General features: G+C 37.7%; 1 protein-coding gene across 1 annotated transcript in view; it reads right to left on the bottom strand.

Moving 5' to 3' along the window:
• Positions 1–19,988, bottom strand: part of ptprja (protein tyrosine phosphatase receptor type Ja) — a 29,221-nt gene extending 9,233 nt beyond the window's left edge. The window contains exons 1-15 of the mRNA XM_072670898.1: positions 19,823–19,988; positions 19,451–19,705; positions 19,075–19,338; positions 18,358–18,612; positions 17,193–17,444; positions 14,709–14,966; positions 13,461–13,742; positions 11,168–11,437; positions 9,344–9,607; positions 8,497–8,757; positions 6,825–7,094; positions 4,987–5,232; positions 3,574–3,843; positions 1,278–1,424; positions 456–663 (exon numbers count right to left, since the gene is read on the bottom strand). Coding sequence (XP_072526999.1) covers positions 456–663; positions 1,278–1,424; positions 3,574–3,843; positions 4,987–5,232; positions 6,825–7,094; positions 8,497–8,757; positions 9,344–9,607; positions 11,168–11,437; positions 13,461–13,742; positions 14,709–14,966; positions 17,193–17,444; positions 18,358–18,612; positions 19,075–19,338; positions 19,451–19,705; positions 19,823–19,988 — 3,668 coding nt within the window. The remainder of the gene's footprint in view (positions 1–455; positions 664–1,277; positions 1,425–3,573; positions 3,844–4,986; positions 5,233–6,824; positions 7,095–8,496; positions 8,758–9,343; positions 9,608–11,167; positions 11,438–13,460; positions 13,743–14,708; positions 14,967–17,192; positions 17,445–18,357; positions 18,613–19,074; positions 19,339–19,450; positions 19,706–19,822) is intronic.
• Positions 19,989–25,094: the final 5,106 nt, after the last annotated feature.

Genomic DNA, 25,094 nt, shown 5'->3' with positions numbered 1-25,094 from the left:
GCTATATTCTATCCATTTCTTTATGATGGAAAGACATCTGGTCCTTAAAATTAGGTAAATGCAACCTCGAATGAACAACACACAACAGATGCCACTGTATTATTTATTTAACTAAAATAAGGCCAAAATAGAATAACCATATGTGAAATATGGAATATGGAACAGTATTTAAACTGAGGAGTGGGTCATTGCAACTCCCTGATTCTTTTTCAGCCATTCTGTTGTTGATTTGCTGGTGTGCTTGGGATTATTGTTCTGTTGCATGAACCAATTTCGGCCAATCTTTAGCTGTTGGATAGATGGCTTCACGTTTGACTCTAGAATACTTTGGCATACAGAGGAGTTCGTGGTTGACTTGAAGGCTGCAAGGTGCCCAGGGTCTAGGTCCTGAAGTTATTCTTAAGAAACTGCAGTTATTCTTAAGTTGTATAAGGGAGTCAGTTCATATGTTTTACCTGTAGCTGCCCTTAGCACTAAGTGGTCCATTCTGGTACCCATTCCACTGAGTGCTGTCACCAATGACAACCGTAAGTTGCTCTCCCTCAAAGGTCGTACCCATGTTCTCACACACCAGAGAGAGGTAAGTCCCAGTTTTTTCTTCTTGCCAGTCCATATATGTCTGTGTCAGGTACTGGTCAGACTGAGATCTGTTGTCTACTGATACTGCAAGTGGAGAATCACATTTAATGTTTAATTAAACAGAAACAAATTTGTACATGCATAAAACAACAACAACTGGGAGCATTTTCACAAGAGCTTTCCTTTTTGGGTTTTGTTTACTCAGACTATGCTGTCAAATGCCCTGTAATAATTTACTGTTGACATTGGTGTGCAGGTGAGGTACTGATAATGTTCTTCCCACATAGACAAAATAGCATATTTAGACATATGTTTTACTAACTCAGAAAGCAGAGATTACAGTACATCCTCTGATGGAGGTTATGCTTTTAGCATTTTTAATATATGCTTTTACCAATTCAGGCATATACTGTGCACTCCACAGATGTGCAAATTTGATACGTTATAGCTCATTATCGCTCAAGAGATCATTAAAAAAAATTTTATTTGGATTTTTAGGTTTCAAAAAGGTTATAAGAATAAACAAAAATAAACAAACAAAACAAAAGTGTCTGTGAGCCAGACAGGACATTTGCCATGACTTTTACAATGATTGTACAATAAAAAAAAATAAGAACTTATCATAAGAGGCTAAAAAGCCCAATAATGAAGAGTAGAATTGAACTGGATTTAAGAGTCAAATATGAGAGCAGTCATACCACTGGCATCTGAAGTGATGAGAAAGCCATAATAAAGGACAGGGCCATTTGTGCTGTTCAGCAGCTCACGCTGCATAGTCAGACTGAATTTGTTATATTCCTTAGCAGCCACAACCACAGCTTTATCAATGTGAGGCACAGGAGGATCTACACACCCAACACACATACACACCCACAATGACAAAAATAAGTTAATGTGAGTTAAAATAAAACAAGTAAATAAAATATGCAACACGTGTAGAGCAAATGCATATATATGCAAATCTATTATATTTATTAATCATTTTGATTAATTGTTAAATTTTTTGATTGATTATTAAGCTATAATTGATACAAATATTATATAATAACAGTGCCTTGCAAAAGTATTAAATGTCAGCAGATTTGATTGATTTTGAATAATTTCTCCAGTCAGTAATTGTACTGTAAACCATTCATTTGTATTTTTTTTTTGTTTGTCAGTATGGCTTTAAAATGAATTAAAACCTAAAACATGCTGCTTGGATGAGTATTCAACACCTTTAGACAAGTACTTTGTAGAACCATCTTTTGCTGCAATAACACTAAACTAAACTCAATATACTTAAAAGTGATTGTTGACCTCTCTGCGGCTTACCTCACAAGTCTACTTCTTGTTCTGATGCTTTTTTTTATCTAGGCAGTGCCTGGGTGTTATGATTTTAAGCTTCCATTTTCTCACATTTGACCCAGCAGTGCTCATTGACGTATACAAGCTCTTGGATTTTATTCTGTGCAAAACTGAACTTTAAGCACAGACCTAAATAGTGTCCAGTTAGTTACAGCCCCCTTCTGTGGATTATTTATATGACCTGATTACAATACAGGAATTTACTGATTTGTAAAATAATAAAGCTGATTTTGTTTAAATAAAAAAATAAGAAAAAAGACTATGCTAAATAATAGTTAAATAAAGTTAAAATACTAACATTGCTTTCTGTTCATCCATGTATCAGGAAAAAATATAGGTTGAAAATCTAAGGTAAAAAGATGCAGCAATCCCTCCTTTGAGGTTTGAGTATACTTTTAGCAGCAAGGATTGCACTGTAAAAGTCATTACATCACTTTAAAGGTCACCCTAAGACTTCCCATGAAGCCTGTATTTAAAATGCTTCCTCAATACCTTAAAATGCCTGGCCTAAGCTAAAGAGCAGTTATAGTTACACAGTCTTATGCAAAAGGTTGGGTGCCCCTCGTAAGTTCTAAAGTCAGAGCACAATTTTGATTTATTTTCTAAATGTAACATAAAACTGAAAATAAAGCATCAAATTTGGACTTTATTTATTTATATTTGCTTTCGTTAATTTATTTTTTATTTATTTTAGCTTTTTTTTTTCAACTTTTTCTTAAGCTCTTAAACAGTAATTTGCTAATGCGGACCAGACCCTGAGACAGAGCAAGAGGGCAGACTATTAATATGTAGGACACAATATTTTTGGCTTGGAGTCCTGTGGTCTGCGCATGTAGATGGGCCCCCCGTTTGTTCGACACAGAGTTGAGAAGCGGGGGTATATAAGGGGCTTGAGGACCAGAAAGAAGTTGTGGTCCTTGTTCCTTAACTAATTTATAGACATATGTCATAACTCCACTTGTGATACAGAATGTGCAGTGGTGTGTTCATTGTGAAGGAGGTACTAGGAGGAACTTTTTTTCACTTAGACAATCCAAAACAGATGCAATTTGTCCAGGGGTGCCTGGTCTGTATGCATAACACTACAAAACAAGAACAGGTGACTTCATAACATCAGGTTTCATACTGCATTAGCGTAACCTGTAATGAACTATAATGTTCTTGATACAACAGACCCATGTGTACATCACCATAAACAATTGTTGGGTGTCTTCTCAATTGGTCTGCTGTTGAATGTGACTGCGCTTCAATAATAACAGTGTTTAATAATAGCAGTGTGCAGCTTTTTGGATTACTTCCAAAATTTGCAATGATCAAATTTGAAAAAAAAAAGAAAATGACAACAGAGAAAAGTTGATCTTATTGACAATTACTGAAGCACTGCTAACCACACCTGCTGAATAGTACCTTTGCTTGTGCTCTGGGTCAGGTTAATTCCCACATTGCTGCTCACAAAAATATACATCTTACAGTAACAACAGTACTACAGTATTTTGTAGTTAATAATCAAAACCAAAATCACTACAAATTAATTAATTCTGCGGGTCAGTCTTTCAAATACAAGACATTTGCAATGCAAAACTGATAAAATGAAATACTTTTTCAAGGCACTGGAAATAATAACTAAAAGACTACAATGTTGCTTACCTGTGATACCTGTCTTGCAACTTATCTCTGTTGCTAAACTTTTTTTCCCACAGCCCATTGTCCAAAGGGTGACAGTATAGTAAGTGTTGTATAGCAGTCCAGTAAACATGTAATACAGGTCAGTGGTGGTTGCAGTCATACGTGTGGTGGAGGTAGACAGCTGAATCTCAAAGCCCATGTAGCAGCCACGAGGATAACTCCATGTGAGGTTTAGCATGGCTAAAGTTAAATTAGGACCCCAACAACTCACTCTGTCCACTGCAGCTGCATCTGCACACATTAGACAAGACAAGACAACCATATTCATCATTTGTGTTACACAGATGGAATGTGGCCTCAGCCATTAACCCTGTAGCCTTAGCTTTCTGTTCTTAGGTGACAAAAAAGAAATCCAATGTGTAGCAATGTGTGTGTTCATGTCAGATGTGTTGTGTATTCTGAGATGCTTTTTTGCTTACCACAATCATACATCCTACATGGAGTTACTGTAGCCTTTCTGTCAGTTCAAACCCATAAGGCCAATCTCCGCTGACACCTCTCAACAACGCATTTTCGCCTCACTACTAACTGCTTTCCTTTATTTTTTTTATTACACCATTCTGAATAAACTCCAGATTCCAGGAGGTCAGCAGTTATTGAATACCAAATACCAGCCCGTCTGGCACCAGCAATTATGCCATGCTCAAAATCACTGCTGTCACATTTTCCCCTATACTTATTGATGGTTGATGTGAACCTGAAGTTATATAGACAGCCAATTATGTAAGAACTAGGCCTGGGTGATGAAACAATACCTATATATACCATGATAGACACATCATCAATAGCAATATTTTCAATAGAATATTCTATATTTTCATAGGCATTAAGGTCTTAGAAATACAAGCAATATGTCACGCCAGTTGTTACCCAGCTCTACTCATGTTCCTAAGTGTTTCTAATCAGTATCTAGTTGTTAGCTCACTCAGTTTATGCCTTTATGTTTGTCTAGTCAAGGTCTAGTCGTTACCTTGCTTGGTCTATGTCCTAGAGTTCTTTCTAGTTAGTCAAGCAACAGAAATATACACAGTGTCAAGCAATAAGCTTACCATACATTAATGCTAACTCGTCTACATGGATTCAAATGTGATGTAATGCAATGATAAAGCAGCTGCACATAAGCCTAAGATCACTGGATATAAATAACACTAGAATGCTGTACAGCACAGCATCAATATTGAGAGTGGAGGCTGTTATTGCCACAAAGGGGTGCCTATAGCTCCATATTAATACCCATTGATTTAGAATGGGATGTTCATCAATGTATTACACCACATATTCATTCATATTCATGTAAAAATCTGTAATATTACTTTCACTTTCAGAGGCTAGTTCTGTAAAAAAAAAAAAAAAAAAAAAAGTATGCACACCAACCTGTGCAATTTTGCAGTAGCTGAATTTCTCCCTTGGTACCATCAGACGTAGCACTCTGTACACTTATGTTGTAAAGAGTGCCAGGAGTCAGACTGCCCAGTGTCATCTGCTCCAAGCTTGTGTTTCTTACAGAAACATTGTTCACACATACTTCATACACACATCCTTCATGTGGCCCTGTCCATTCCACAGACAAGCTATTTTTTGATGTGGAAGTCAACCTTAGATTCTTTACTGCCTCAGGCTCTGTAAACAAAGACATATAATTTTTACAGATTGATTTTTTTTTCAGTATTCTGAACAGAATGAATGTGGATACATGAGACAGATAGACACAGTTTGATATAAATCTGATTTAACAGCCAAAATGTAAAAGTGATGAGAAATTTCAAGTATTTATTTCTTTTCATTTTGATGGTTATAACTGACAACTAATGAAAACCTCAAATTCAGTATCTCAGAAAATTTGAATATTGTGAAAAGGTTCAATATTTTAGACACCTGGTGCCACGCTCTAATCGGCTAATTACTAAGACAACCATTGACACCTTGCACAAGGAGGGCAAGACACAAAATGTTATTGCTAAAGAGGCTGGCTGTTCACAGAGCTCTGTGTCCAAGCACATTAATAGAGAGACGAAGGGAAGGAAAAGATGTGGTAGAAAAAAGTGTACAAGCAATAGGGATGACCGCACCCTGGAGAGGATTGTGAAACAAAACCCATTCAAAAATGTGGGGGTGATTCACAAAGAGTGGACTGCAGCTGGAGTCAGTGCTTCAAGAACCACCATGCACAGACGTATGCAAGATATGGGTTTCAGCTGTCGCATTCCTTGTGTCAAGCCACTCTTTAACAAGAGACAGCGTCAGAAGCATCTCGCCTGGGCTAAAGACAAAAAGGACTGGACTGCTGCTGAGTGGTCCAAAGTTATGTTCTCTGATGAAAGTAAATTTTGCACTTCCTTTGGAAATCAAGGTCCCAGAGTCTAGAGGAAGAGAGGGAATGCACAGAATCCACGTTGCTTGAGGTCATATTTGGGCGGAGCTAGACTTGCCTACTTATTTGGCAAACCTAACGTGTTCTTCTAGAACAAGCATCTCGGACTGCCTTGAATTTAAAGCAAAGCGATTTTTCACCTGGATATACGGTTTGTCCAGTTAGTGTTATGTTTCAATACTACAGTACCAGAACTCAGCTCTGTTTGCCGCTAAGATGAACTGAAGCTACTACAATCCAGTTGAACCCCCAAGCTGCGGTGAGAGTCAGCAAGCACCACTCGGAAATGTTTTATATTGTTGTTTTATATTGGAATTTGGTGAGTGTCTGTTATTGGAACCAACAGCACAACACGAAATGATAAATAATGGTATAATTAACTAGCTAGTTTCCTAACAGCTCAACTACAGCTCAACTATGCCAATGCAGATGGTCTGTTCCAGCCAAGGCTCTCGAACTGGTCATTCCTAAATTTAACCCCGCCTTCTTACAATATAGCAGAATAACATCTTTAAAAATTATTTCTGGAGGAAATGTGTCAATATTAGCACAGAGAAAAATAACTTGGAATTAGACAATCAAATAAGAAAAAATACAGTTTAAAGGGGAAAAATTGAATGGAAAATAAGCTGTTTTGCCATTGAAACATATGGTAATGGGCATGTTACAGTGACAGAATATGTGGACATTAGTGTACATGCACTTTGGGTGCATCTTATAAAATAACAATAATAAAAGAAGTGCCGTGTTATTTTCAAACTGCTTGCATTTATAACAAAAAGAAAACAAAAGCTTTGAACTTCCAGTCATTTCAGAGGACAGTGTTTATTTTACAACTTACTTGTGGTTATGGAGTATTTGATTACTGCTTTACTCTGGAAGTTCCATGGGCCTATGGTACTAAGAGATATGTTATAGGATGTCCCAGAGAGCAGACTGGTCAGTAGAAATGTAGTATTGACAGTGATGTAGGTGGTAAAGTTAGAGTCAGGCTGGTAGGTGAGACTGTAGTTGAAGCTGCCTGGTCTCATGCCATGAGCTGCAGTCCATCCCAGCAGCAGAGAGTCTGTTGTCCTAGACAACACCTCCAAACCTCCAGGTTTGTTTGGATCTGTAATACAAACAGCAATCATTATCATAATGACATCTGCACAGTGGCTCAGCTAGATGAGTTACCAGAATGACACCTCTACAAACGGATTGGGATGATTTGGCATGATTCTGCCTGTTTGCAGACTATCAAATTAATGCTCTCACACATATTCAGTATTCCATCCCTATACAGATACAAAATAGGTCTTTGTGATATACAATGGACCGCTATTATTCTCTGCTCTCTCTCACAGCCATTTCCTATCCACTTCATGCTGGTTAGGGTTGCAATGGGACTGGAGACTACCCTGAAACAACGCAGGAATACCTCATGGTCAGGGAACCAGCCTATTGCACACAGCCATTTACTCATAAACTCACACCTTGGAGCAATATAGCATGACCAGTTCAACTATCATGTGTTTTGGAAGGTGGGAGGAAATTTGAGTACATATGTCACGCCTCGGGGTCGGTCACGTGCCGCAGTGCGCAGGACTTCTTGAGGCAGAACGGTGTTTCGCCTCAGTTTGTGTTCACCCGGACTCTGGTTGAATTTCTGGTTAATTTCTGCCTTCACGGTTCTGGTTTCTGTTTGTGTTTGTATTCACGCCTCGTTAATGTGTTTCACCTGTGGGCTGACATATTTAAGGAGGGCTAGCACAAGCAGCCAGGGTTGAGGATTATCTCCATAACGTCGTAACCACCTTAGCTTCTGTAGACCTTAGTGTGTACTCCGGCGGTGTCCAGTGTGGTATCTGAGGCACCAAGGTTCAGCGTGGGTCCTAACCTCCTTAGCTTAGGGTAACCTGGTTAGCTACCGCCCAGACTTTCAGCTCTCTGCAGTCTACTCATCGACAGGTTCTGGAAGGGCTCATTCAGGGGACTTAGCCTTGCTCAGGTAGGAAGCTAGCTACGTCTCGGTCTTTGGTATAAAGACAGTCTCTAAGGATCCCCGGTGCTCATGAGAGTAAGCCCTCGCACTCGTTCAGCTCTGTCGTTCAGGTTCGGTAGCGGTTCCCTCAGCTCTGGAGTCTCGTAAGTTCTGAAGCGCCTGACTAGCGCGGTTTTGTCTTTACCTGTTTTCTCCCAGGCACGGCCTGTTTGTTTTGGTTAGCGTTTCCTCTAGCTCAGACCTCTCCCTGGCTCGCCAGCTTGGCCCTCGTCTCGAGTCAGCCCCAGGTGTACTCTTTTGATTTGTCCAGTTCAGTTGTCACCGTTATTGTTTCGTTCAGTATTACACCCTATCATCTTGCTGCTTTTGTTTCTGTTCTGCCCTGTTTATTTTCTTGAAATAAACTCTCTTGCTTTGTTCCATCCCCTGCGAGTGTTCACCCTCTTTGAGTCAGTCCCAGCGTGTGTGTGTGTGTGTGGTATGTGAATATTAATTTGGGCTTTGTATTGTGTGAAATTCACATACTTACAGGTTGCCATCTTAATTGGTTGAGATGCTTCTTCAAATGGTCCACTAATGGTAACAAATGTAAGTGTGTAGACAGTTGCAGCAGCAAGCTGAGTGAAGGTATATGTGTGTTCAGTATTGTTAAGCAATATAGAATAGTTCCAATTTTCATTACTGATGTTAAGCAGGTACTGGGCAACATGACCAGCAGGTGCAGTCCATGACACCACAACAGAAGCATTAGAGCCATTATTAGACATCGCTGGAATCACTGCAAAGGGCTCTAGAGAGAAAAAGTGAAAGATTTAAGTTGAATAGAATACCTCAGTCCACATGTATCTGGATTTTATTTAAACATAGCCTGTTCTCTGTGTTTTGGCCTCCTGTCCATAAAAAACATGGTGTTTTAGGTGACTAAAAAGGGAGGTTTTGGAAAATCCTCTCCAGCATAAATATGTAAAAAAAAAAAAAAAAAAAACATCTCTCAGTAACACAACAACAGATCAATGATGCTGCTTTTTTATTATTATTATTTTTTTATATATTTTTTTTAATCAGATTTTGACTCTGTGTGAGAGCAGATATGGAGACCAGTTTGTTAGTAATTGTGCTTCGCTCTGCATTAAAGTTGGTTTTGGCCATGGCATTTACATATTTAACATGTGAACATAGTTCACATAAAACGTTTTAAGATGTTAGCATCCAGTATTCAGCTGGCATGATCATGAGAGTTTTATAGTGTTTTTTGCTTTTCAGATTTCCAGAAACACTGCTAGAGAAAAGACAATGTTTTCATATAAATCCAGTGATAGATCTGTGTATGATAAGTGTTAATGTGTGTTAGTGAATCTGTGTGTGACTGTACATACTGGTATAAACAGAGATTTCGACTGGTTGCCCCTCGATTGCATTAGAACAGCTGTAAACACTAAACAAACATAGAGTCCCTGGCTGCAGGTTTGTTATTGTGAGGTTCTCATACAAAACTTGCACGCTTCTACTGGGTTCTGTGCAGTTGGATATCTGTACACGATATGAGAACCCATCATGGAACTCCTGAGGATGCATCCAGCTAAGCCATACTTCATTGACCTTGAGCAGCTTTGCAACCAAGGAAACAACCTGCAGTGGCTCTGCAAAACACATGCATACGTTTGAATTATTAGAGTTTTCATCTGAATAGGTCATTTGTATATGTAATTACATCGTATGGTATTGTGAAGGCCCTCATGTACTATACATTCAGTCAATTAAACTTTATTTATATGGCACCTTTCAGAAAATAAAATTCAAATATTTAATAATATAAATAAAAGTTGAATAATTAAGATATTATGATAATTAAAACCAATCAAACACAATTAATAAAGTATTATAAAATAGTAGACAAAATAAAACAAATTATTGCAGACAATCAAAAAACAGATCATAAAAAAATACAAATCAACTGTAGCTGGTGTGTTGTAGCTTAAGGTAGGCCAGAAAGGAGAGTGTTCCAATAGTCCAACCTGCTTATACATTGTATATTAAGAATGTAACTGAATATAAATACATTGTGAGCGATGGAAGAAGGTAATGTAAGAAGATTGCAGTAAAATACAATTATGAGTCAATAGTATCTATTGTGGATAAGAATTTAAAGACTTTAATGTCATGGTTGTGGGATGCTTGCTAAGTTTTGCTATTATGACGGTCCAGAATCACAAAATGTTTTTTGTTTTAGGTACATAGCTAAAGTTTTATGGTCAACAAAGTTTTTGTTTTGTTTTGTTTTCACATTTTCTTATGTTTATTCTTACTATGTAGGAGGTTTAAAGATTGACGTTATAGTTATAGATGGGGATACAGTGGGGATAGAGTTGATACAGTGGGGGAAAAAAATATTTAGTTAGTCACCAATTGTGCAAGTTCTCCCACTTAAAAAAAATGAGAGAGGCCTGTAATTGACATCATAGGTAGACCTCAACTGTGAGAGACAAAATGAGAAAAAAAAATTGAAAATCACATTGTCTGATTTTTAAAGAATTTATTTGCAAATAATGGTGGAAAATAAGTATTTGGTCACCTACAAACAAGCAAGATTTCTGGCTGTCACAGACCTGTAACTTCTTCTTTAAGAGGCTTCTCTGTCCTCCACTCATTACCTGTATTAATGGCACCTGTTTGAACTCGTTAACAGTATAAAAGACACCTGCCCACAACCTCAAACAGTCACACTCCAAACTCCACTATGGTGAAGACCAAAGAGCTGTCGAAGGACACCAGAAACAAAATTGTAGACCTGCACCAGGCTGGGAAGACTGAATCTGCAATAGGCAAGCAGCTTGGTGTGTAGAAATCTACTGTGGGAGCAATAATCAGAAAATGGGAGACCTACAAGACCACTGCTAATCTCCCTCGATCAGGGGATCCACGCCGATCTCAGCTCGTGGGGTCAAAATGATCACAAGAACGGTGAGCAAAAATCCAAGAACCACACAGGGGGGACCTAGTGAATGACCTGCAGGAAGCATTATGGTGCCCTAAAATGAGGGAAACTGTTTAAAAAGTACAACATGGCTTTACTTTTGATTTCTGCCTAGCAACATTGATAAAAGGGCCACCCTCAATGTGCCTTATCCCATAAACAAAGCCCCCCCATGTTGTGCCAGAAGAACGTACCATCAAGTGTGAAGTTTTACTAGATTACTTACTTGTGAAGGCTGTAATAGACATCGGCAAAGACTGGGTGTTATCAGCTGTCTGGGTGATGATGCTGATGTTGTATTGGCTGGCTGACCGCAGTGGCTGCAACTGTGCTGAAGTGTTACTCACTCCTAGTTGAAGGATCTCTGTGCCATTTAGACTCCTGACAGTGATTAGGTAGGAGTATTTGCTGGCCAGTCTGTCAGAATGTTTCCAGCTTAGAAATACAATGTGCTCACTGAACCAGTCCACATTCAAAACACTGACCGAGTTCGGCCCTGTAAACACATGCACACACAAACATTACAAGTACAATTATACCCAGGGCTAAATAATGTATGATTTGTGTGACAGCGTACAGACTAAATGTACATTCAGTTTTAATATTCTGCAGGGGTAATACACAGTACTAACATGGTAAATACCCTTATTGTTTTGCTTTATCACTGTTTTACCAACTACCTTTGTGTTTGCTAGATCTCCATTAAGTTGTGGGCTATGTTTTCATTTTGCTAGAATATCTGTAGGTAAAATTCTGTGCATACATAGATGTATACACACTATGTGCCTATAGTGTTCATAATAAGGATCTTTATGTATTTCTTTTTTTTACCAAGTCAATGTCATCATCTTAGACATGTTTGGACCCTTTTAGAAGAATTACATGGATTTCTGAATAAACCACTATTAGTAAACTTGTGTTTTTTCATATCTATGTAATTATATACACTGCCCATATTCTACATTTATGTTTTGTGTGGTTTTATATACCAAAAGGAGTCATAAACCAATACTTTATTCTGTCAACAGTCTATGTTACTGTACCTTTAAAACTGAATTCTGTGACAATCTGAGAAAATGATATAATTATTTATCTGGAAGTGTTAAAGTTTAATACATAATAAATATAAAAATATCAGCATAAAAGTATAATTAATTAAACAATATATTGTGATTTTATGTGAATGCACATGTTAACATTTAAAAAATATTTCCATTTAATAAATTAGGTGTGATTTTATATATATTTCAGTACTATGTATTTTTAATTTCATCACATTGAGAAGACTTGTTTCATTTTTAATTTTTCAGTTTTAGTAATTGTTAGCCTGATCAATATTGTGTAACATCTGTAATAATTCTTTTGGTCAGGAGTTTCTATGCCCATCATGTAGATATCAATGTAAATCATCATTAATTTACACATCCAAGGCACTGGTCTACCATGAACTGGAGGCTGCTATTGTCACTGTCTACATCCATGCACTGTCTATATGCATTTTTCCATACTGTGAAATGAATAGAGAGACACTGACTGAGAGTCTGCAGAAAAATAAGACCCTCCTCCAAAATCAACAAACTCTACTAAAGTTTGCTGTTGGACAAAGAAAACACTCAGTTTTTTGGTCAGATGAAACAATGAGTCAAAACGAGACAAATGTTGTTTTGCTTAGAGTTATGTTTAGGGGTGTATTGCTCCCAGAGAAACTGTTGCTGGAATAGTAAGGAAACAACCTCACAATTTTTCAACAAAACCCTAAAACCACCAGCTAGATAGATGAACCGTGGACACAACTGGGTGTTCCATGTCAGGCTTACAGTCTCTCCTGCTGACTATATTGACTCTAAACTAACTCTAAACTACACTCTACTGAAAGCCCCCTTTGTCTAACATCACAACCACATGTTCTTAATCCACCAACCATGCATTGAACATTCAGATTAAACCTGTGTGTCATTACCTGGTTGTGTCTGATATATTGGTTATGTACTCTGACTATTGACCCTTTGGCTATGTCTGTGTCTGGTACCTTTGCTTGTTTTCAGGCCTTCAGGTTATTGTGCATGCTGGTTTCTGTTACAATTTATAACCTGATTAAAACTCATTTTACATCTGCAAGCATCTGGTTAGTTTGCCCAGCATTACATTCCAACAGAACTCCAAACACACATCAGAAATGGCTTTGGGATTGAAATAGCCCTTTCAAAGTCCTGACCACACTCTTTTAATTATATAAATGTAAGTATACTTCTAAATAAAAGCTGTAACTAAAATTACCACAAGAAAAAAACTAAAATGACAAGAGGCCTTTGTTTCTGGGAAAACACCATTGCATTGCATAATAGCCTTAGAAATTCTACTCTACAATTTGCAGTGCTTTATGGGTCGCAGTGAACTATATAGGGAGTAAACATGTTGAAAAATGGCTGATCAATTTTTAACTTTGCAAGTCTGGTCTGTGTTTTACGGTGGAATTATGAGTTTTTTTTAAGTGTTTAGTAAAGATTTCAGTTACGCACGTGTGTATGCTATTATCTCCTGAGAAGAGCTGAGGTAGCCAAGTACTCCCACCGTCTGTACTGTGATGATGCATGGTGATCCTGCAGTGAGGCCAGATAGCATGCTGATGTTCTTGCTGCTGCTTACACCCAAATAACTGTTGGAGATGTTAGTGCTATTACACTGGTACAGCACTTTAAAGCTGTAGTCCACAGAGCTCATGTTGAGTGGTTGACCCCAACTAATGCTCAAAGAATCGGTGGTCTGCTGGGTCAGTTTAATCACACCTGGTGGAGATGGAACTGAAAACAATGTAAACAGAAAATCAGAACATAGAAACATAGAACATATGCAATAAGTCTTAATATACATGTTACCATTTAGGCAACAGTTTGTTAGCAACATATTATAATAAAATTGAACAATGCACATAATTTTTTTTCTCTTTTCTCATCTGGGAACAATGACCAAATGTCAGCAGTGCAAGGATGCTAAAGATCCTTTGTTTGCCCGTCAAACTGCACAAAATATAAGAGATTTTGTTAGAAATCAAGGGATCACCTATAAAAGGAAAATGCAGTCTAGCTAAAGCTTTTTGTAATTATGCACATACCTTTCAGGACATGTGACTCATGGTTTTACTTCTTTAAAGGTTGTTTAGAAACATGTTATTTATTTCTGTCTCTGTTTACTACTTTTTTAAATTTAGTTTTTACTTGCAGAAATGTTATTTCTAATTTATGTTAATCCCAGCCAGTATCAATCACGCACATCTGATAATACTAATTAGTCCCTCAACAAGTAGCACCTCTCACTTGGCTGCTCCTTGTTTCTCCTGCTGCAATACTAAACATTCTCTATGGTGTTGGTTTGGCTTCTGGGTTTTTTGATCTCTGCTTGCCTTGTGACTTTGGATTTTTGGACTGTATCTGGACTTTCTGCTTTGTATTTACTGTTGCTTTTTTGGGTATCTGACCACTTTTTGTGCTGTGCCTTTGACCATGTTTACTTGGACTGTGTTTTTGTGCTACTTTGCCTTCTGTTATTAATACCTGCTTATGGATCCTACAAACCTGCCTGGGTTTACAATGTTACACTCATAAGACTTAAACCTGTGTGTATGTGTGTGTGTGTGTGTGTACAGTATAAATACCTGTCACCATTGTGATGTAATGCTCTCTTTTGATTTTGCTTTTTGCTCATTTCTTTTTACATTGTGATTTTTTTTTTTTTATAGAGTTACGAATAAATTGTGTGTGTACTCTTACATGTAGCATTCTGCACACTTCCACTATTCACTTGTACAGGCCCACTGCTGATGGCCAGAGTGACAGTGTAAAGGCATCCGGGAAATAAGTTTGAGAACAGAACAGGCGTTGCATCAGTCTGATTCTGTATTTGAAGAATGGTTCCATTGAGTAGAAGTGTGACTGTGTAGAGAGAGACTGTGCCAGCAGGGCCAATCCACTCCACCCTCATACTCGTACTTGTTCCCACAGCAGAAATGTTTGATGCTTTATCAAGACCTTTGTAAAAAAAAAAAAAATACAAAAGATGCATTTGTGTATTAGCATATATTAACATGTAGGTATACCATTACATTATTTTGTGAACGCTACTGAAAACTGCAAACTACAAACTGAAAACCAACTGTCTTCCAATTAATTCTCTGCCTCTCTGTCATTATGCATCCTGGTGATAATTTCTATTAGGAAAGGAATAGAATAAGTTCCTCTCTCCCTCTTGGATTGTTGATGAAGCTCTTACTCAGTTGGCCCTACAGTAGCAGGACTTCACCCTGGCATCCAGCAGATGGCCAGTCCACCCCAGGACAAGCCTGTACCACCAGCAGCCTGTCCAGCTGCCACCTCCCATTACCAGTGTGAAGGTCACGCTACCTTCCCCATTTAGGTACAGTGGTGAACCTGTAGGATATAGGGGTCTCCTCTAGGTTCTGTACTGAAGGGCTTTGGGTAGCATACAGTTGCAATCAAAATTACTTAACCCAATTAGATTTAATTTACAAACTTCCAGCTGTTTGCAAGAAGTCAATTAAACAAGCACATTTTAAATTTCTTCAAATTTATCACAACACCTGGTTTGCAAATGTGCACTCTTGTGAGGGATTCCTGTTTAGGGGTTGAATAACTCAAATTTAAATTGTTCTTGTTTGATTGGTTTATTGCAAACAGCTGACAGTTTTAGGATTTGCTAATAAACCTATTTTGCAATGAGGGTTGAATGATTTAGTTGTAAGAGTACATGATCTCCTAACTGAACAGGCACTAGCTTGGGCTACTGCCTATGTGGGAGAGTACAAGCTCAGACTGTCCACCATGAAGTGGACATTCGATGCAATGGCCCTACTAAACACCCACCAGGGATATCTCTACTGCAAACATTAACTTCCAAAATTCAACAATAAAAAGGACATCCATGGGAGACTTGAAAGGTGCAAACCACTAATTTAACAAAAATAACACAGAGGCTTATCACATGTATGCCTGGATGAACCACAAACTTTTTTTGGTGGAACATTTTGGAATACATGGGTCCCGTTACATCTGACATGAAACTAACATTGCATTCCACCCTAAGAACACCATACCAACAGTTAAAAATTGTGGTGGTAGTAAAATGGTCAGGGATAACCTGTCATAATTCATGGAACCATGACTTTTGCTGTCTGTTTTTGTCTGCAGTAAATCCTGAAGGAGAACATCCACCTGGCAGTTTTTATCAAAACCTAAAATGTGTCCCTCAGTTTGTTTTCTGCTAGCCCACCTTTTTTTATTATTATTTTTTTCTCTGCTCTAGCACAGGTCTGCCCCCTGCTTCCTCAAAGGTGCAGTGGTTAAATGATTCTTCTACACACAAGCTCTTGCCAATGGTGGTTTCAATCTGGCCAACTGGCTCTGTTTCCCTATCTTTTTGTACTGTTGTCCTTCTCTCCCATCGTTCCTCCAGTGTTGTTACATTTTTGGTTGTTGAGTTCCACTAGCGCTAGTTCACAGTTCAAAGTCATAAGCAAATTAATTCAGAGGGACACAGTTTACTTCATTCCATGTTGGCTCTTTCTTACATGAATGTTTGCAACTGTAACAAGTGCCCATAACAATTTCCATCCTGGGATCCTGGGATAAAGTATTGTCTGATTCTGATTCTATACCTGCTTTCATCATCCTGGTGGTGATCTTCATCAAGAAACAAATAAAAACACTGTCACAACAGGGAGAATTTACCTCTCCATCCCAAAGGACTGCTGTTCCCGCTCGTAAGGCAACCTGTAATCTGGCCATTCTGTTTTTGTGGTTTGGATCTTGCTGTGTAGCCTCTGTTCATGAAGTCTTCTGTGAACAGTATTCTCTGACTAATATACACCCACCTTGTTTCTGATCTGTCAGTCAGACAATTGAGTATTGTTCTGCCATCAGCAGTGGAGGTCTTCCTTGGCCTACCGGTCAGTTTGTGATTAGCTCATTAGCTCTTTCTTCTTTTAATTGGTACACCGTATCCATGTTGTAGTTTCAACATGGTGTAACCAATATGTATGCAAATACCCTTAAATTAAGGTCTGGAATGTGTGCCAGACGTAAATGAATATCTAGTTGGTTTGATTTTAAATTTTAAACTGTGGAGCAGAGGGGCTTATCAGGGAAAATGTGTCTTTGTCTCAAACATAATAAAGGGGAACATTCCAACATTTGTTTGTCAGATGTTTTATTATTTGTGTGTTGTAGTGTAATTAATACCTGTGAATGCAGAGATCTGTGCAGGATCTGAGCGGATGTTGTTTTTTATTGTGACCACAGTGAAGGTATAGTTGGTGCCAGGGATAAGACTGTCGAAATCAGCTGTCTCACTTGTCTCATTCTTTTTTACTGCTCCATTTACACTCAACTCATACAGGTTTGACAACTTGCTATTATCCGGATGAGACCATGTGAGACGCATTGCTGATGTGCTTTTGGAAGAGGCATTTAAATTAGCCACTGGTCTTGGTTCTAAAAGAGAGAAGACATGCATTAAAAACTGATTTTCTTATGTTCACAATAATTGCAATTTAAACATAAATAAAAAAGTAAACTGATCCTGAAAAACCTGCACAACTTTCTGTCATACTTTCTCTGCTCTGATTCCCTCATGTGAGTAGCTCCAGCTGCACCCTGCCTTGTCTATTGGGTTCTGCATGTCCAGATTATCCTCCCTTAGTAGTAGTAGTTGTAGTGGTATGCACAAACATAGTTTCCAGGGGGGATGAAGGTGAATGAATTTTAAGTTATTATATGATAATTCTAAAATCCCTCAGCATATAACACTTGCTCTCACTGGCAGAGAATGGACACTACCCTTTTGACCACAGCATGAGAGGCGAGAAACTTTAAGAATAACACAATAAACAAGAGCGGCTGTGAGTGACTATTGCTCTAATGAGTTATAGATAAATGTGGGATTACTCGCACTGGTGTTTGTGTGTGTCTCTGAATCTCTGTGAGGTTTTTCAATCAGCGCGGCCACACAGAGATGCCTCAACTGCAATTGAAGACACTACTGCATGTTCTGAAGAGCAAGTGCCTTAGAAGGGAAAGCTGAGGCTGCTGCTTTCTGTGACTGCACCACCACTGGACTGGACTGCACTGGACTCTAGACAATCTTGCACTGACAAACAACCTCACTCGGCTACACCGCCACTCTAACATGCAGCCCAGAGAATGGACATCACCTTTAACTCAGGTGGCTGGTTCCTTTATGTACATGTTTTAATTGGTAAAATGTAATATAGACTCAAGTATGAAAACAGAATAATATACACAAAGAATGAGCATTATGTTTTTGTCTTATATCTGAAAAACATTTTTAGATTTTAATGTGTAGTAGCGTTTGCAAGATTTAACATGTTTAGTAAAAGTTACTTACTGGTGATGCAATATGTGTACTGTGATGGACCAGAGACATTTGCACCAGTTATGAGTGCAGTGACACTGCAGTTGTATGAAGTTCCTGGCTGCAGCTGCGTGAGCAGTAAATTGAAAGATGACGTAATGAAGAAGGTGTCATTGAGCTGGATTTTGTAAGACAAAAGACTGGAGTTTCCAGACAATTGGGACCAAACCAGATAAACTGAACTGGTATTCACAGGAAAGGCCTCCAGATTTTGCACAGCATTTGGAACTGAGAAAGAAACACACACACACAGATGCAACCATACATATTCAATACATATTCTTTACTTTTACCAGATAGATTTTCAGTCTTGAGTATGTGTAGATTTATATGTAGGGCCCGTATGAAATTGGTGTAAAATTTTCCCAATTGTTTTTATAACAAGAGGCCACCTGGATACTGCACAGGGACAGACCATGTGCTCAACTAAGCTTTGACTATGGTCATGTTTAAGTCTCTAAATTCCATGTTTTTCTTAATCATTAGATTTTTAAAAAACATCTTAATTTCATGATTCCATATATTTTCTCAGAACTATATAAATTATAGGGCCCTAGACATAAATGGTGTGTGATATTTGTATGTACTGTATGTATGTAGTACATAAATGTTACCAATTTTTTCTTTTATGAGGATGCACTGTGGTAAACTGTAGGACTTGAGCACTCTTGCATGTCTGTCTATGCTTACGTGTGTATGAGATGATGCTGACACTGGAACTTTTCAGACCCACCACTCCAACAGTGCATATAGTAATGCTGTATTGACTGCCGGGTGACAGAGTTGTAAGATTTGTGCTGCTGCTGTTTGTCAGAAAGGTGCTAATGTTGGATTGACTGGATTTATATGAGACTTCATAAAACAGATGAAATCCATCCATCGGCACCCCCCAGATGATGGAGACAGACACGTTTGTCTGGCCAATTACACTTATCATTCTTGGAGGGTTAGGCTCTGTAGGAGGAATTAAAGACACACAAATGGTCACCCACTCACAGTGACACACACAAACAACACTCTTCATCAAGCTTACATTGGAACTTCTGTGCATGTATTTAGGACTCACTGGTAGCAATCTGGAAAACAGGAGAGGTGTTCCTCAGTTCTCCGCTAACAGAGGTTATGGTGAGGTTATAGATGCTACCTGCAAGGAGCTGCTGGAACTGTGATTGGTTGAAAATGGTAATAAGACTTTTGTTGAGCAGAACGTTGGATATGTTCACCTCATATGAATCCACATGCCCCTGGGGAGCAAACCATGTCAAATTCAAACTGTTGTTGGTCTGATCGACCACACTGATATTGTCCACCAATGCTGGATCTGCAAAAAGACACACCACACACAGCACACATTATCATAAGGATATACCTTACAAATGTTGTAGTTGTGTGTGTGTATATATATATATATATATATGTCTTATATTTTAGGACTTACAGGTAGAGAAGTTGCCACAGCAGGTTTCTGAACAGTTGATTTTAAGTAAGTATGTGGATCCAGGCATGAGACCACCAACAATAACACTGATGTTAGTTTTCTGTATGCTGGCATTTTGCACATTGCATGACCAACTGTTTTCTGTCCAGATAGTGATTTCAGTCATTGAGAGGGATGATTTGTATGTACATGGTTTGCCTAAACAGAAACAAAGGCAAATAATTAATACTTTATAAATAGAAATATATTCTCCTAGGTGCTGTGGCAGACACATAAATGGGAAACAGAAGACTCCAGGAAACTGGGATGGCCATGAAAAAAGAGCCAATTCTCTGGTCAATCACTGTCCTAATGGAAAATATAACCAAAATGCTTCATTAGAAACTAGCTGAAAAATCTAGCTAGCTTTACGTCTCAGTGTTTTGCTTTCAGAGTAAGAAATATTTTATGTATCTAAATTATCATCATTCTGTTGGCTGCTAGTTAGTCACAGGCACATGAAGGATATATACACTTTTTAAACAAAAATATAAAGGAACTGTTTGTTTAAATAATGGAAAATATATACGGGAATGTTTTGCCATTATTTGTATTATTATTCGTTATTTTGTACAGATCAAACTGACCACTTTTTTCTAATGGTTCAAAATTTCAGGCTAATTTTTTGAAGTTTAGGCTGACTATCACCACCCATCATACAATAGAATAAAGTGAATGTGAGAATGAGCCAGTGGCACATGGGGATGATTATATCTGTTGGCGACAATATGGATGGATGGATGGATGGACAATATAAAAACTATATAACAAAACAATATAATTGCGAGTGTTTGATAGGAGCTATGTTATTGCTAGTAGTTGCTATGCTGTTCCAAGTGGTTGATTTGCTGTTTCAAATTGTTGCTAGATTGTTGTTAGGTGGTTGGTAGGATGCTGCTAGCTAGCAACCATGTATGATGGTTGTTAGGGTGTTGGTGTACAAAGGTTTTATTTCCATTGGGTGAAATAAATGGTTGTTTTAAGTATAAACTTGATTTTTACAAGAAAAAATTTACATTTACAGAGTATTCCTTATATAAAATGAAGTACTTTTTAAATAAAAAATTGAAGGAATTGTTATTTATGATAATGTTTTGCCAGTACATTATTTTTTTTACAGATTTTGTTTTACGGTGTATGTATTTTCTTTCTTGCAATACACACAGTGCACAGAGACATTTCTTACATATTCTTCAGAATGCAGCACATTAATGCAAGCATTTATATATAAAAGCATGCAAGTAACAAGTTACATCAGAAACTATTAGCATAGGGAACTTTTTGTTGATCCTTTTGCTCTAAAATACAAAATACTAAAGCTCTAAAGTGAGTTAAGCAAGCTCAAAGAATTAAACAGGAACTAAACCAACACAATAAGTTGACACAATGAAACCTCCAAAACCATTAATGACTGAAAGGGACTTGAGGGAAAAGTAAAGTACTTCATATGTAAGTGTAAGGCAGAAGTAAAACTTGTGGAAAGTACAAAATATTACATCCATAAATGGAAGTTAGTAAATACAAGAAGATACTGGCTACCACTCATTAAGTGTCATTACAACTGATTAAAGTATCATTTAACACAGCTATTTAACCATTGTGTGTAAAAACAATAGATGAGCAAAAGACAAGAACTAATGTACTTGTCACGTGTTTACTGAAAAGTAGGTAATTGTTAATAATATAGTATCTCAGTTGTTGTTCTTAAATAGATTTCTTGTAATGTTAGTCATATGTTATGTTTAAATGATGAAAAGGCAGACAGAAAGGAAACTTGTATCTAGCTATCTATCTGAGTAACTAAAGGTGCAATTACTCTTTTGAACAAGAGTATGTTAACTTCTTGTCCTTTAATACATGAAAGGATTATTTCAAATGTATTGTGTTTCAAGTGTATGTATTTATTGTATTTTATGTTATTCAGCTTGTTTTTGTCTTAAGTAAGTGAGAAAAATACATGCAAAAAATAAAATTGTTATTACTGTAAGTGCATATTGCCCAAATTATACACATGAGCTCAATCTACTGTAAGAGATGCTTATGAACAGTTTAGCTGAATTTGATGTTGTTTTAAAGCTCAAAATAGTGATGTTGCAGTTTGTGTCAGTTTTGTTTTACTGCTAGTATGATGTTTTTATTATGGACTACAGTGTTAGCTGTAGCAAGATATTTACGACTTTTAAATACCTACCTTGATTACTTTTAAATTCATATGTCAAATTAATATTTTTACTCATGTATTTTATAGTTATGTGGTTTATTAGAAAAAAAATACCATTCCTATATGTTTTACAAGCATCCAGACTTTTTTCTGTCTTGGCACCAAAGTGGTGGAATGAACTTCCACTGGGTGTCCGAACGGCCGAGTCGCTTGCTGTCTTCAAACGCAAACTGAAGACCCACCTCTTCCGATAGTACTTGGGTGAATAGAGTACTATGGTCGCCTTATTGTATTGTGTTTAGTAATGTCTAAAGCTTAGAGGTATCTTTGAATTATTAGTCTATTCTAACTAGCTAAGGTTTCTTTCTTGGGTAAATAGCAAAGCACTTTGTAAGTCGCTCTGGATAAGAGCGTCTGCTAAATGCCATAAATGTAAATGTAAATGCCATAAATGTACTAAACTGTACCAAAGAGTGCCATAATTATTCTTGATTTCCTGAAATTATATATATATCTATCTCACTAAAAGTCAGTGATGACTAATACACTACAAAAGAATACAGAATAATGTAAACTGTCACTGAAAAGCAATTGTGTCTTGGGTTTGGCTTGACAAATGAGTGCATCATACTTACAAGTGGACTGCCCATAAGCAACCTGTGGGAGAAAAACATGGTTAAAGACCACTAAAGAAAACTTTAAGTTTTGTATAATGTCATTATGTAAATTCTGATTAACATTACAGTTAGAAAATAGTAAATAATAATGATAATAATACAATGCATCATACAAAGTGCAATGCATCAAAGCCATAGAGATTATATACGAATGTACAATCAGGTACAGTGCCTTGCAAAGGTTTTCACCGCCCTTCGCATTTTTCATGTTTTGTTACCCCACAACCTGGAATTAAAATATTTTGAATATTTGATATTTTTATTGTGATGCAAATAACAAATAAGGTAAAATAAGTTAGATTGTTTCCACTGGTGAACAGCAATTTTCTGACTACATATTCTCAATTGGATTAAGGTTTGGGTTTTGACTAGGCCATTACAATACATTTACACATTTCCCCTTAAACCACTCGAGAGATGCTTTAGCAGTATGCTTTGGGTCATTGTCCTGTTTGAAGGTGAACCTCCATCACAGTCTCAAATCACTGACACAGATTGAAACAGGTCTTTATGAATATCCCTGTATTTAGCACCATCCATCCTCCCCTCGACTCCCTGCTCCCAGTCCCTGCTGCTGAAAAACAAGCATGATGCTGTCACCACTATCATGAAGCTCAGCTCTATTGTGGTCACATGGACAGATATTCCAGTCTCTGCTTGGGAACTCTGTAGCTCCTTCAGGATTACCTTTGGTCTGTGTACTGCATCTCTAATTAATGCCCTCCTTGCCCATGCTTGGCAGGTTTGTTGTGGTGCCATGTTCTTTCCATTTTATGATAATGGATTTGATGGTGCTCTGAGGAATCATCAGAGATTTGGATATATTTTATAACTGGGCCCTGACTTCTACTTCTCTACAACTTTGTCCCTGACTGGTTTGGAGATCTTCTTGGTCTTCATGGTGTTGTTTGGTTAGTGGTGCCTCTTGCTTAATGGTGTTGCAGCCTCTGGGGCTGTATATACTGACAGATCATGTGACTTGCACACAGGTGGACCTCATTTCACTTAGCACTTCTAAACGTAATTGGTTGCACCAGAACTTTTTAAGGGCTTCATAGCAAATAATACATATGCACATGAAAATGTTCTGTTTTTTATTTCCAAAATAAAAGCGTATATTATAATTATTAATATTTCCTGTTTTTTGTTGTCAAAGATTATAATCAGGAAATGTCTTTATAAATGGAAATACAGAGGATTTACCATAAGAACAAACCAATGCTAAAACTCATTAGACTGCTAAAAAAAAAACACATTAAAAAAACCCACACGGTTTTGAAACAAAATTCAAGAAGTTAAATAATGATTAATTTAAGCATGGAGAAGGAAAGCAAGGCTCATACATAATGAGCATACATCATCTCCTAGGCATGCAGACTGCTTCTACAAACATTTGTGAAAGAATGGGTCACTCTCAAGAGCTCGGTGAATTCCAGCTTGGTACCGTGATAAGATGCCACTTGTGCAACAAGCCCAGGGGTGAAATTTCCTAGCTACTAAATATTCCACGGTCAACTGTCAGTGGTATTATAACAAAGTGGAAGCGACAGCAACTCATGAAGTAGTAGGCCATGTAAAATGACAGAGCAGGGTCAGCAGATGCTGAGGTGCATTGTGCGCAGAGGTTCCCAACTTTCTGGAGAGTCAGTCACTACTATCATTACTCTCATTAATTTTACCATCACTGCAATGACTATCTTAAGTTATACTACACCATGATTATTATATTATGATTATGAATATATTGCACGCCTGAGCAGTACAACAGTTTAGGTGGTTTGGTGACTTTTATCAATAATTTATACACAGTTCTGACCAGATGAGGATGGGTCCCCCTTGTGAGTCTTGGTTCCTCCCAAGGTTTCTCCTTAGGTTAGGTTTTCATATCTTCTTATGTTGTTGATTTCTTGTCTTTTTACTAATTACTGATTATGTAAAGCTGTTTTGTGAGAACAACAATTGTAAAAAGCGCTATACAAAAATAATTTGGACTTGATTTGATTTGATACAGACCTCCAAACTTTATGTGGCCTTCAGATTAGTTTAAGAACAGTGCATAGAGAGCTTTGTGGAATGAGTTTCCACGACCGAACAGCTGCATCGAAGCTCTTCATCACCAAGCGCAATGCAAAGTGACAGTGGAGTGGTGTAAACAAGACATGGATGAGCGAGATTGGTGTAGAAGAACTTAATCGGCCTGCCTGTCCTGACATCAACCCGACAGAACACCTTTGGGATGAATTAGAGCAGAGACTGCAAGCCAGGCCTTTTTGTCCAACATCAGTGTCTGACCTCACAAATGCACTTCTGGAAGAATGGTCAACAATTCCCATAAACACACTCCTAAAGCTTGTGGAAAGCCTTCCCATAAGAGTTGAAGCTGTTATAGCTGCAA

The sequence above is a fragment of the Salminus brasiliensis genome, chromosome 25 (genome assembly GCF_030463535.1).
Source record: "Salminus brasiliensis chromosome 25, fSalBra1.hap2, whole genome shotgun sequence".
NCBI lineage: Eukaryota > Metazoa > Chordata > Actinopteri > Characiformes > Bryconidae > Salminus > Salminus brasiliensis.
This window is presented reverse-complemented; position numbering and strand designations above follow the sequence as displayed.